The 13,818-nt window shown below is 39.2% G+C and overlaps 1 protein-coding gene and 1 long non-coding RNA gene across 2 annotated transcripts; both read right to left on the bottom strand.

Moving 5' to 3' along the window:
* Positions 7,115 to 7,486, bottom strand: LOC109131344. Its single transcript, XR_002036971.1, has 3 exons — positions 7,420 to 7,486; positions 7,267 to 7,327; positions 7,115 to 7,175 (listed from the first exon to the last, which is right to left on the bottom strand). It is a non-coding gene; the product is annotated as an uncharacterized LOC109131344 (long non-coding RNA).
* LOC109131179 (glutathione S-transferase T3-like) lies at positions 7,621 to 8,382 on the bottom strand. Its single transcript, XM_019241862.1, has 2 exons — positions 8,369 to 8,382; positions 7,621 to 8,272 (listed from the first exon to the last, which is right to left on the bottom strand). Exons 1-2 carry the CDS (start codon positions 8,380 to 8,382, stop codon positions 7,621 to 7,623), a joined length of 666 nt encoding a protein of 221 aa, XP_019097407.1.

The raw sequence follows: 13,818 nt of genomic DNA on the forward strand, positions 1-13,818 counted from the left end.
CAGATTAGAAAAAATCTCCAGCTTAGATAAGCAATGGTCCTGCACTTACCTTAACAAGTGATTCACAAAACTAAATACAACCAAATGAGAGGCTTTCCAATATCCAAGAACAACCAAACTTGTTCCTACAACCAATCACAACAACAAACAAATATTGTAAACAAACTGCTAGAAAAAAACAGAAAAGAACAACCTCACAAGTGAAACCACAAAAACAAAACGAACTGTTAACTTTCTAATCCCTCCGGTGAAAAGCAAGGTATATACGTCCAGAATCTTCCCACAAAATTTCAGCACGATCAGATTATAGATGAAACTGCAATCGTCCCCGTAACACCCGCTGGTCTCAATCCGCGAATGAGAAGAAACACCCCACGAAAATGCCAATATCTCCTAGAATATTAATCCAAATTCACTTCTGTAAAAAGGCGAGTGTACGAAAATCTCTTAGCTACAACCCTACCGAAAATCAATACCTTTCAAAACGATTTGACCCGTCGGATCTTCCTTCTCCCAAACCCTGACAGTTCTGTTTCTCTCTTAACACTAAGGAAAACGCTTGATCTCCTTCTCTTTCTCCTTTATACTTAATAACCAAGAGTTATGTCTCTTTCTCTCCCTCTCTCTGATGAAAATGACGACAAAAGCACCAAAAGGAGAGAGGAGGTGTCGACAATTAGAAGGAGAAATAAGGGTTTTTGATTTAATTTGATTAAACCAGGATTTAATTAAACCAAAATTAATTAAAATCCACTCTTTTGGTTTACTCAACATAACCCAAACTCTATTTCCGGAACACGGATGTTACAGTCAATTATACGATACCTAGAACCTCAAACTGGTGACGTATTTACTGCTCGTTTTGCAGATTATCATTTTGATGAAAAAGAATTTCCGGTTCTAGGGGGAGAAAATAAAAAGATGGAAAAGGATATAAAATGGTGTGTACCATCGCTGTTACACCTTGATCCTCCCACAAAGCAGTCAGAACTAGAAGTTCAACGAATTATGCATTTACAGAGTATAGCCAATCAACTACCTGATGCATTTGTAGATATCAAGACGGTAACTAAATCACATATACCAGCAGCAAATGCTCCTGCTAGAATTGAAATCGCACAAGAACATGGGAAAATTGATGAAACACATGAGTCTAAAATACGCTTAAAGCGTGGTAGACCAATTGGTGCGAAGGATAAAAATCCTAGAAAAAGAAAGGAAGTTGAAAAACATGACGCTCCCAAAATGACAGAAAATATTATGGAAAAAACGAATCATGATTCTTCCACCAATATAGAGCAGCATGAATCTGAAGAAAATCATGAGATTTCTATCAACTATATTTATAGTGGAAAGATATGGAATCGAAAGAAAATGGATGATGTTTTTTCCTATCTTGTTTCAAAGGAAATAAATGAAGAAATCGAAGATCCAGAACCAAAGTCAGTATATGAATGTCAAAAGAGACATGACTGGATAAAATGGAAAGATGCAATACAAGTCGAACTTGATTCTCTTAATAAAATAAATGTATTCGGATCAATTGTGGCCACACCTAAGGATGTAAAACCTGTTGGTTATAAATGGGTTTTTGTCCGAAAATGTAATGAAGAAAATGAGATAACAAGGTACAAAGCTCGTCTTGTGGCCCAACGTTTTTCTCAAAGACCTGGGATTGATTACGAGGAAACATATTCTCCAGTAATGGATGCTATCACGTTTAGATTTTTAATGAGTCTAGCAGCTGATAAAAATCTAGAGGTGCGTCTCATGGATGTTGTAACGGCATATTTATATGGATCATTAGATAGTGATATCTATATGAAAATTCCTGATGGATTTAATATGCCTAAAATGTTAACTTCTAAACCAAAAGAATTATGTGCAATAAAATTACAAAGATCATTATATGGTTTAAAGCAATATGGGCGTATGTGGTATAATCGTCTTAGTGAGCACTTAACTAAAGAAGGATATGTGAATAATCCTCTATGCCCTTGTGTTTTTATCAAAAGAACAATATCCGGATTTGTAATTATCGCGGTCTATGTTGATGATCTAAATATCATTGGAACTCAAGAGGAAATACAGAAAGCAACAAACTATTTAAAAGGAGAGTTTGAGATGAAAGATCTCGGACAAACAAAGTTTTGTCTTGGTTTACAAATTGAACATTCTCATAAGGGAATATTTGTACACCAATCCACATACACTAAAAGAGTTTTAAAACGCTTTCATATGGATAAAGCAAATCCTCTCAGTACACCAATGGTCGTTAGATCACTTAATATTGAAAAGGATCCCTTCCGACCACATGAAAGAAATGAGGAGATACTTGGTCCTGAAGTACCGTATCTAAGTGCAATTGGAGCACTAATGTACCTTGCAAATTGCACTCGACCTGATATATCATTTGCAGTTAACCTTTTGGCAAGGTTCAGCTCATCTCCTACACAAAGACATTGGAATGGGATAAAACATGTCTTTCGTTATCTTCAAGGGACTATTGATTTAGGATTATTTTATCCTAAAGACTCAAAGGGTCAAATGGTGGGTTTTGCAGATGCAGGATATTTATCAGATCCACACAAAGCTCGATCACAAACTGGATATGTTTTTATTGTTGGGGGCACCGCCATATCTTGGCGTTCTCAAAAACAGAGTTTAGTAGCTACTTCCTCAAATCATGCTGAAATCATCGCACTCCATGAGGCAAGTAAAGAGTGTGTATGGCTTAGGTCAATAAATCAACACATTATGTCAAGTAGTGGGATCAACGTAAATATAGAGCAACTATCTTATATGAAGATAATGCTGCATGTGTTGCTCAGACTAAAGAAAGATATATCAAAAGCGATAGAACTAAACACATCCCTCCAAAGTACTTCTTATATACCCAAGAGCTTGAGAAGAATAAGGTACTTGAAATAAGATATGTTAGGTCTTCTGACAATGCAGCAGATCTTTTCAAAAAGTCATTACCTACTTCAATATTCAGAAAACATATCCATAACATTGGGATGCGTCATTAACGGAACCTCTGAAGTGTTACACTAAGTCATTCGAGGGGAACAAGTATGATTGTAATCTTTTACCTTACTATGGTTTTTCTCAACAAGTTTCCTAGAAAGGTTTTTAACGAGGCAACAAGATCCATCGCAAAGACACAAACGACAATGAACTCCAAGGGGGAGTGTTACAAAAGTCAACAAAACACTTGCGTATACAAGTTATATTGGAGCCCATTGTCTTAATTGTTACAGTAGTAATTGTCTATATATTTACTCTATAAATATGGACTTATTGTTTCACTTGTATGATACACCTCTTCTCCATAATAAAATGTAAACTCCCTTTCTCCTTTAGCTTCTCATATACACTTTTCAGATTATTTTAGATTACTCATATTTTTATTTACGATACCCAAAATACTAAATTAAAACATATGTTATATATTTATTTATGAATTTTTATCATTATTAGAGCAATCCCATTGCACATAGCCCTGTGACGGAGCGGATATCCGGGGTATTTGATGATATCCGGATCCGGATCCGTATCCGCCGGATATACAGTTCTGTTATCCGAATCCGGATCCATCCATCCGGATATCCGAGCTTCGAATATCCGTAAAAATAACTGGATATCCGCGGATATCCGGATCCAGAATTTCTTTGTTCTTCCAAAAAAACCTTGGCCACCAAATAATTCTAGATCTTGTTTCTCCTCCCCTAAAGCTCGGTATCAATGTGAACAAGAGGAAAGGAACCGCTAGAACCATCACATCTGAAGCAATATCAACCATTTTAAATCATAGACAAAGGACTATCATTGAAATGCGGCGAAAGAAAGCTGAAGATGTCGACGTATTAAGCGGATTTGTGTGGTTGAAGAAACAATGTTTCAGAGGAAAAAAAGAGACGGCAATGGGAGTGAGTATTATCCCACAAAGGTCAAAACCCTATTTCGATCCCCACCAAATCGAATAAGGCTTTTAATTACAGGCCCATTAGTAGAATTAAATTTTAAAATCTGGATCAATACATAAATTAAGTTAGGCCCAGTAACATATGTGTTTAATAAAACGGATATCGGATATCCGACTGCAAAATGGTTCACTATCTGGATCCGTATCCGAATCCGACGAATACTAAAAATCACTATCTGAATCCGCTCCGTTTTAACCGGATATCCGATTTTTCGGATCGGATCGGATATCAGATATCCGCGGATACCGGATATTATTCCCAGGCCTAATTGCACATACTCATTTGAGTGTCTCTATCTTTTAATAATACTAAAAATAATACAACTTTCTTTACATCCTTGCTTTTAACTTTTGTCCTCCCATTAGTCATCCTTGGGTGTCTAATTTTTTTTTATTAAAAAAGTTTTTAAGGTATAATTTATAATGTTATAAGTGTTGGTTATATAATTTATGCAATTTTAGGAAAATAAAACTAGTAATAGAATACATTTATTATAAAAAAAATATATTACATTAAAAAACTTTAAAACATATATTACATTAATCTACTCTCGGAGCTCGACCTTCTAAGATGTCATCGAAAACTGGTGAACGGTCAAGAACATTGATATCATTTAAAGTACCTGGAGGACCAAAAAATGTATGCCAAATCCAGAGATCTTGCGATGCCACAACCTCTAAAATGATTGTAGGTTTTCCAGATCCACGAGAATACTGTCCTTTCCAAGCTGTTGGACAATTCATTGGATAGTGCCTCAACAATACGTATGAACAATGACTTGTTCATTCGAAAAAGACGACGGAAACTACCAACAGAGTAAGTAGCATTTTCGCTGAAATAATCATTCCATAATTGAATATGCCCTTCCTCATGTCCTCTATCAATATAAGCTCTTGGCCGCCTTAAAGTAGTTGGTTGTTGATCATTGCCATAATCATCTAGGCAATCTTGGAATAAATTGCCAAAATGCTCATCAAAAAATTCATCAAACTCATCATCTAAATCTGGGGATGACATGTTTTTAGAAAAATTTAATTGATGATAAAAAAAAGATTGTAGCTGTTTGAGAAAGAATTTGAAAAAGAGATTGTTGAACAAGTTTGAGAGATTTTTTAAGAGAGAGTTGGGATTATTGAACAAGTTTATGATACAAGAGTAGTCGATACATACTTGCTATATATACAAGTTTATTGAAGAAACGTTTTCACGGGACAGAAAACACAAACTTTCTCACGAGAAAGAAAACTTGCAGACTGTGACATGTACGAGAGACCAGAGACAGTTTTGTTCTCTTGTGCCGACGTGAGATTAGAACTTCACGTGAAGAGCCGACGTGACCAGAAACCAGATACAGTTTCGTTCTCTTGTGCCGACGTGAGATTAGAACAGACCAGAACCAGATACAGTGTTGTTCTCTTGTGCCGACATGAGATTAGACAAGACCAGAACCAAAAATAAAACACAACCTGCAAATTAAACACAACCAAAAATTAAAACACAACCTGTAAATAAAACACAACCAAAAATTAAACACAACCAAAAATTAAAACACAACCTGTAAATAAAACACAACCAAAAATAAGTGCTTAACACAACCAACTATCCTAACATCTCATCAGTTAGCTTCTTTCTCAGATTGATTTCAGCCTCGGACAGATCAGTTTTGCTCACTAGACTCTCTAGAAGTCGTTGCTTGGAAATTCTTTCTCTCGCAGCTATTTCTTTCTCCCTGATCTCCCACGCCTTCTCTAACTTCCCTAGAGAATTGCCCTCCCCTCAGTTTCTGTATCACGACCTTTGTTCTTTGCTTTCCTTTTGGATGCCTTAACACCTGGAGGGCGTTCATTAGCTTCTTCCTCAAGACGAGTTGTTGTATTCGAACTGGAGGAATATGTGCCAATCACATCAAGCTTTGTTCTTTTGGAGTTTTCAGGTCCTCTCAAAGCATTGAAGAACACCACTTTTGCTCATGGCGAAGAAGCCTCCAAGCATGCTCTAAAGAGAACTTCACTTTCTGATCATTGATGTACAACTCGTTTGCCATTTGGAGAACATCATCTTCTGACTGGCCACTGGTTCTCCGACTCGAAGCTTGGTTGTAGCATCTTACAAACTTGTTGACAGTCTCATTTCTTTTTTTCCACCTCTGCTTACATTGACTGACCCCTCTCTTTGGTTTACCCACTACTGTTTCATTCTCTCCATAGTAGAATGCAATTCGCTCCCAAAAGGAACCACCCTTTTGCCCATTGCCCACGACTGGATATTTGCTAGTGTTTAACCAACAACTGATCAAGACAATATCTTCCTGGACAGTCCATCAGATTCTAGCTTCCCTTGTGTTTTCATCTACCTCTTTGACATCACTAAATTGTGTACTAAACTGAGGGATAGGTGATGAGCTTGTTTGGATAGGAGGAGAAAAAGATGGAAGAGATTCTGGATTATTCACCCCAACTTGGCTAGTCAAGAGGTCTGTAAAGTTTATAGAAAAAGAATTCATACTCTAAAGTCTATGAAAGATGGAGAGAAGAAGAATTGGCTTGGGGGATAGAGAACCATAGAAGCGACATAAATAGCAAATCTCCGAGACCATTTAAGAGATGAAGGAGAAGGAAGAGTTTGGTAGTTGGGTTTATTGTAAAGCTTTAAGGTTAGGTTTACAAATGTTTTTTGTGTTTAAGTGTTACACCTACCAAGCATTTAGTAAGTGCTTAACTACCAAGCATTTAGTAAGTTCTTAATTACCAAGCATTGAGAACTAATACACAATAAGTGTTTAACTACCAAGCATTGAGAACTAATTCACAATAAGTGCTTAACTACCAAGCAGGGAGAACTACCAAGCATTGAGAATTAAAAAAGCTTTTTAACGTTACCTTTTGTGAAAAGCAGCGATGAAAGCAAAGATGCGTATATCTCTGTGTATTACGTGCTTTTCCTGGCACAATGTGTATGCTCTGTTTCAAATATGCATATAAGAAGAAAGACATTGTTAATCATCATCATCTCCAACAAGAAAAACAAAATTCAAGCACACATTGAGAATAAATAACAATCTTTACCATCTAACTTATTTGGTCTCTCTAATTATTCAAAAAGAGACATGTACCTCATTAGCCACGTTGTAGAGAGCTTCGTATAAACCAATCCAAACTGGTATGGTTGCTAAAGTTGGTAAGGAACCTAACATCAAAACAACAAGAATGTGCACAATATCAACAAAATTTAGTAAGCAAAAACTGGAATACAAAACTCATAACTTCTAGAGAAGTACCTGCCAATGGATTAACACCAGCTTGTTTATACAAGCGTGATGTCTCTAGTTGTATTCTCTCCTATATATCCAAAAAAACAGAACAAACAGTCAGAGTCAGACTCAATCATCAACAAGTAGTAACTCAGATTCTAGCCAAAGAAAGAACTTCACCTGATTGCCTGCATAACATTGTTGAATCGCTTTAATCTTGGGTTGAAGATTTTGCATCGCAAGTGTTGATTCAACCTTAAGCCAAAGATTTCAAAATCCATCAAGCAATGCTCTCAAATCCAATAAATCTAACAAATATCAGAAAGCAAATCCAATGAATCTAAAGACCTCACTGTAAAACAACGCTAATTCCACAAACAATTATTGCTCAGAGAAGATCGAATTCAAACTGGAGGAATATGTGCCACTCACATCAAGCTTTGTTCTTTTGGAGTTTTCAGGTCCTCTCAAAGCATTCAAAGAACACCACTTCTGCTCATGGCGAAGAAGCCTCGAAGCATGCTCTAGAGAGAACTTCACTTTCTGATCATTGACGTACAACTCGTTTGCCATTTGGAGAACATCATCTTCTGACTGGCCACTGGTTCTCCGACTCGGAGCTTGGTTGTAGCATCCTACAAACTTGTTGACATTCTCATTTATTTTTTTCCACCTCTGCTTACATTGACTGACCCCTCTCTTTGGTTTACCCACTACTGCTTCACTCTCTCCGTAGTCGAATACAATTCGCTCCCAAAAGGAACCACCCTTTTGCCCATTGCCCACGACTGGATCTTTGCTAGTTTCTAACCAACCACTGATCAAGACAATATCTTCCTGGACAGTCCATCGGATTCTAGCTTCCCTTGTGTTTTCATCTACCTCTTTGACATCACTAAATTGTTTACTAAACTGAGGGATAGGTGATGAGCTTATTTGCAAAGGTGAAGAGCTTATTTGGATAGGTGATGAGCTTGTTTGGATAGGAGGAGAAAAATATGGAAGAGATTCTGGATTATTCACCCCTACTTGGCTAGTCAAGAGGTCAGTAAAGTTTATAGAAAAGAATTCATACTCTAAAGTCTATGAAAGATGGAGAGAAGAAGAATTGGCTTGGGGGATAGAGAACCATAGAAGCGACATAAATAGCAAATCTCCGAGACCATTTAAGAGATGAAGGAGAAGGAAGAGTTTGGTAGTTGGGTTTATTGTAAAGCTTTAAGGTTAGGTGTACAAATGTTTTTTGTGTTTAAGTGTTACACCTACCAAGCATTTAGTAAGTGCTTAACTACCAAGCATTTAGTAAGTTCTTAATTACCAAGCATTGAGAACTAATTCACAATAAGTGTTTAACTACCAAGCATTGAGAACTAATTCACAATAAGTGCTTAACTACCAAGCAGTGAGAACTACCAAACATTGAGAATTAAAAAAGCTTTTTAACGTTACCTTTTGTGAGAAGTAGCGATGAAAGCAAAGATGTGTATATCTCTATGTATTACGTGCTTTCCATGGCACAATGTGTATGCTCTGTTTCAAATATGCATATAAGAAGAAAGACATCGTTAATCATCATCATCTCCAACAAGAAAAACAAAATTCAAGCACACATTGAGAATAAATAACAATCTTTACCAACTAACTTATTTGGTCTCTCTAATTGTTCAAAAAGAGACATGTACCTCATTAGCCACGTTGTAGAGAGCTTCGTATAAACCAATCCAAACTGGTATGGTTGCTAAAGTTGGTAAGGAACCTAACATCAAAACAACAAGAATGTGCACAATATCAGCAAAATTTAGTAAGCAAAAACTAGAATACAAAACTCATAACTTCTAGAGAAGTACCTGCCAATGGATTAACACCAACTTGTTTATACAAGCGTGATGTCTCTAGTTGTATTCTCTCCTATATATCCAAAAAAACAGAACAAACAGTCAGAGTCAGACTCAATCATCAACAAGTAGTAACTCAGATTCTAGCCAAAGAAAGAACTTCACCTGATTGCCTGCGTAACGTTGTTGAATCGCTTTAATCTTGGGCTGAAGATTTTGCATCGCGAGTGTTGATTCAACCTTAAGCCAAAGATTTCAAAATCCATCAAACAATGCTCTGGAAATCCAATAAATCCAATAAATATCAGAAAGCAAATCCAATGAATCAAAAGACCTCACTGTAAAACAACGCTAATTCCACAAACAATTATTGCTCAGAGAAGATCGAATTCAAACGAAACAAGAATATTTATGAAATATCAAACAACCCTATCGAGAATCCCAAACCCTAAAATTGAAACATATTGCGAATACCTTTTCTAATTTGGCAGCTGTGTCGGCTCTCTTGTATTCCACAGCCTTCTTCATAGGTCGAAGACTTGGATCGAATCGAAGAAGAAGAAGACGAGACAAGATCTNGCAAAATTTAGTAAGCAAAAACTAGAATACAAAACTCATAACTTCTAGAGAAGTACCTGCCAATGGATTAACACCAACTTGTTTATACAAGCGTGATGTCTCTAGTTGTATTCTCTCCTATATATCCAAAAAAACAGAACAAACAGTCAGAGTCAGACTCAATCATCAACAAGTAGTAACTCAGATTCTAGCCAAAGAAAGAACTTCACCTGATTGCCTGCGTAACGTTGTTGAATCGCTTTAATCTTGGGCTGAAGATTTTGCATCGCGAGTGTTGATTCAACCTTAAGCCAAAGATTTCAAAATCCATCAAACAATGCTCTGGAAATCCAATAAATCCAATAAATATCAGAAAGCAAATCCAATGAATCAAAAGACCTCACTGTAAAACAACGCTAATTCCACAAACAATTATTGCTCAGAGAAGATCGAATTCAAACGAAACAAGAATATTTATGAAATATCAAACAACCCTATCGAGAATCCCAAACCCTAAAATTGAAACATATTGCGAATACCTTTTCTAATTTGGCAGCTGTGTCGGCTCTCTTGTATTCCACAGCCTTCTTCATAGGTCGAAGACTTGGATCGAATCGAAGAAGAAGAAGACGAGACAAGATCTCTTTCTCGAGTTTATTCAGCAACGATCTCGATAACATCTCAGGAAGAAGAAGACGACGAGGCGAGATCATTGTTTCTGGAAAACGATCAAAGGTTCGATGGTTTTGATGTCATCGCCTTGTCACCTATTCGTCGTGTTTCATCTTTCGATTGTATCGAAAGAAAGAGAGAGAGAGAAGAAAAGGAAAAGAAGAAAAGATTAAAAAAAAAAACAAAATGTAACCAATAAACTAATGACACGTGTCGTGTCTCTGAGGATCAAAAATGGTCTGGGCAGAGATCTGTGTCTCTGATATATTAAGATTAAAACTTTATTTTTTTATTATATTAGTAAACAAATCAAAGACATACCCACAGTATGTGCAATGGCATTGCTCTTAGTGAATTTTATAAATATTAAGGACTATATTTGATGTGATCGCAGGATGCGACCTCGGGCAAGAAGATCAAGACACGCTGGACGCGACCGAGACGCCTGACCAAGACGCATTGGACGCGACCAAGACAACCTTTTCAGACGCGGCCAAGGTTCCAACAATCCTTCCCGGAGCCACCACACATTCCAAAAGCTCAGCAAAGGCGGCCAAGCAGCGGCTCAACTTATTTGTCCGATCTTTCGTCCAATGCCAGCCATCCCATGAAGACTCCGAAGGCTCAGTCCGCTTAGTCTTCACTCTTACCCAAGAGTGAAGACGATCAAGTCGTTAAGCAATGAAGTGTACTCTTTTTCCTTACTCCGGGTTTGTCCCAATGGGTTTACCGGAGAAGGTTTTAACGAGGCATGGAGCTAAACGCAAAACGCCTAAAGGTTAAGTTGCTTCACGCGCAAGGCCAAGGCGGTTATCTCTCTTCCCTCTTAGTTTTTGGTTTAAATTTGAAACAATGAGAATATTCTCCTTTGATCCTTTAGCTTTTGAACGTTGAGAGCTTAGCGTTGAAAGTCAATAGAGGCGACGTGTTCCATTTACAAGGGAAACACGTCTAAGGACGATTGTGCGGACCATTAACAGTCCGCGTGTCCCTAGGCCCTCACTTGACCTAATGTATTTAAACTCTCTCTTAGCTTTGTTCCTACTTAGACTTGTATGAAATTAAAACTTTTCTTCAAGAGAGATTCTTGAAACTTGTCTCACTCTTCTCTTTCTTCAATCCGGAATTGAACCTTGAGAAAAGCCTAACAAGCCTCGAACCGGGTTCGACCTTGTTAGAGACCGTATCAAGAGGAGAGCCAAACCTCTTGTGTCGTCTCTCGATCCATTCGTACTTCCCCTCACTTCGCTTCCATCTTTCCCCTTCGTAACCTCGAGTCTTCTTTCACAAGTCCTCGAGTTCTCCACCGAATCATCTCAACTCGTCTCCACCATTGCTTCCACCGCAACCGTTCGTTCGTTCATTCCGCACCCGTACCACTCCTTCGATCCGTTTGTGGCTTCTCGACGTATCTCCCAAACGGCTTGCTTGAATTCCCTCAAACTCCGTTTCCCTCGTTTGATTCTTACTTAGATCCGAATCCCAGAACCTTGCCGAGGAAAATTCTACCGTTTGAAAGTTGGCTGAGAGCTCAAGCCGCGACCGTACCGCAGCCGTACCGCGACCGTGTCTCCGGGTCACATCAGCTTGGTATCAGAGCTTTAAAGCTCCTACGAGGTTGTTTCTTTCCAGAACTTTCTTATTCCGTTTAAAGTTTCAATCTTTGAGTTTTTAATAGCAAAGTTCGCGTCTTTTAGTTTCTTAGGTTCCGTTTAGCCGCTTGGTTTATTTTGGTGTATGTTTGCGGTTGTTCATTGCTTCATTAGGTTGTTAGCTTGCATATTTGTTCTTCGTGTTCATATCTCTGTTCGTTCGTGTTCTTGTGAGTCTACTTTTAGATCGATAAAGTTAGGAGTGTGTTCTTGCTTACTCGTTTTTGTTTCCGGTCATAAAGTAGTCTTGTCGTCTTGCACTTTTTTACTTTTACTTTTGCTTTATTTGTTTTAGTCATAGGTTTGAATGTGTCATAGCTGTTTTCAATCATTGTTGCTGAAATAAAGTTTTGTGTGGTCCTCTTGAACGAGTAAAACTCACGCGTGTTTACTTTTGTGTTTATTCTTTTTTTTTCTGCGAGGTTTAAATTCAAAGTTTCACCGCGAGGCCGCACCACGTCATTAACGACCAGTCCGTACGATGGCCGAAGAAGTTCCACCAGCACCACCACAGATCGGCGTCACCCTCGCCGCACTACGCACCGGTTTACAGCAACTTGCCGACCATCTCACGAGGATTGAACTTATGAATCCTCCCCGCAAAGATCCGTTGCCCGCTAGGCGACCACGACGAGAGCCGGCGAGCGACCAATCCAACAAGGACTATGAACCGCGGCCTAGACGACGACACCGCTATGATTTTCAAGACGACGATGCTCCAAGACGTCACGAGCCGAACCACAAGATGATTCCACCCACGTTCGCGGGCAAGTCATACCCCGAGGCCTATCTTGAATGGGAGAGCCGTATGGATCACTTATACTCGTATCGTGCCTATCCGGAGCTGCGAAAGGTCCAATACGCGGTTGCACAATTCACTGATCACGCTCTTACCTGGTGGGATCGCCTCGAAGCTGAGCAACGACGCAACCGCGACCGACCTATCACTGTTTGGGAATCCTTGAAAGCGGAAATGCGAAGGCGCTACGTGCCTCCATACTATCACCGCGAGCTCCAGAAGAAGTTTCGGTGACTCACGCAAGGCGCACGAAACGTGGAGGAGTATTACAAAGAGTTTGAACACTTGCGCAACCGATTGCAAGTTGATGACTCCGAAGAGTCACTCATGGCTTAATTCTTGGATGGATTGCAAGAACGCATTGCGGGCAAGGTCGAGCGCCAACCCTATCAAACCTTTGAAGAGTTGTTGCATCTCTCGGTGCAGATTGAGACTCAAATCAAGAAGAAGAGCGCCTCTGCGCCTAATGGCCGAACTCAAGGAGTTACGAATTGGACTCCTAACGCGTCGTCATCGAACCGACTGCCAGAAAAGCCAAAGGCGACCAGTGCGGACTCGAGATTTAAACCAAGGGAGCCGGCCACCAATGAGCGTCAAGATCCGCGATGCAATACCACCGACATCCAGAGCCGTGACATTTTGTGTTTCAAGTGTCAAGGGAGAGGCCACTACGCTCGTGATTGTCCGAACGCACGGACAATGATACTGACCAAGACTGGCGAGATCGAGTCCGACGATGAGGCCACCGAGAAGAATGTTCGAGGAGAAGCTGAGCTGGAAGAAGCTGTTACGGAGCCCAAGGTTGGAGAACTGCTAATGATACGCCGCATCTTGAACGCCGGCATAGCGACTGACGACGCCAACCAACGCGACAACATCTTCCACACGAGATGCACTGTAAGTGGTCGCGTTTGTGGCTTCATAATAGACGGAGGTTCTTGCACTAACGTGGCAAGTTCCAGTCTTGTCAAGAAACTTTCTCTTGAAACCACAAACCACCCCTGTCTTTACCGCTTGAGATGGTTAAATGATAAGACCGTGATCCATGTAAAGGAATAGGTCA

This window comes from Camelina sativa, chromosome 20 (assembly GCF_000633955.1).
Source record: "Camelina sativa cultivar DH55 chromosome 20, Cs, whole genome shotgun sequence".
Lineage (NCBI taxonomy): Eukaryota > Viridiplantae > Streptophyta > Magnoliopsida > Brassicales > Brassicaceae > Camelina > Camelina sativa.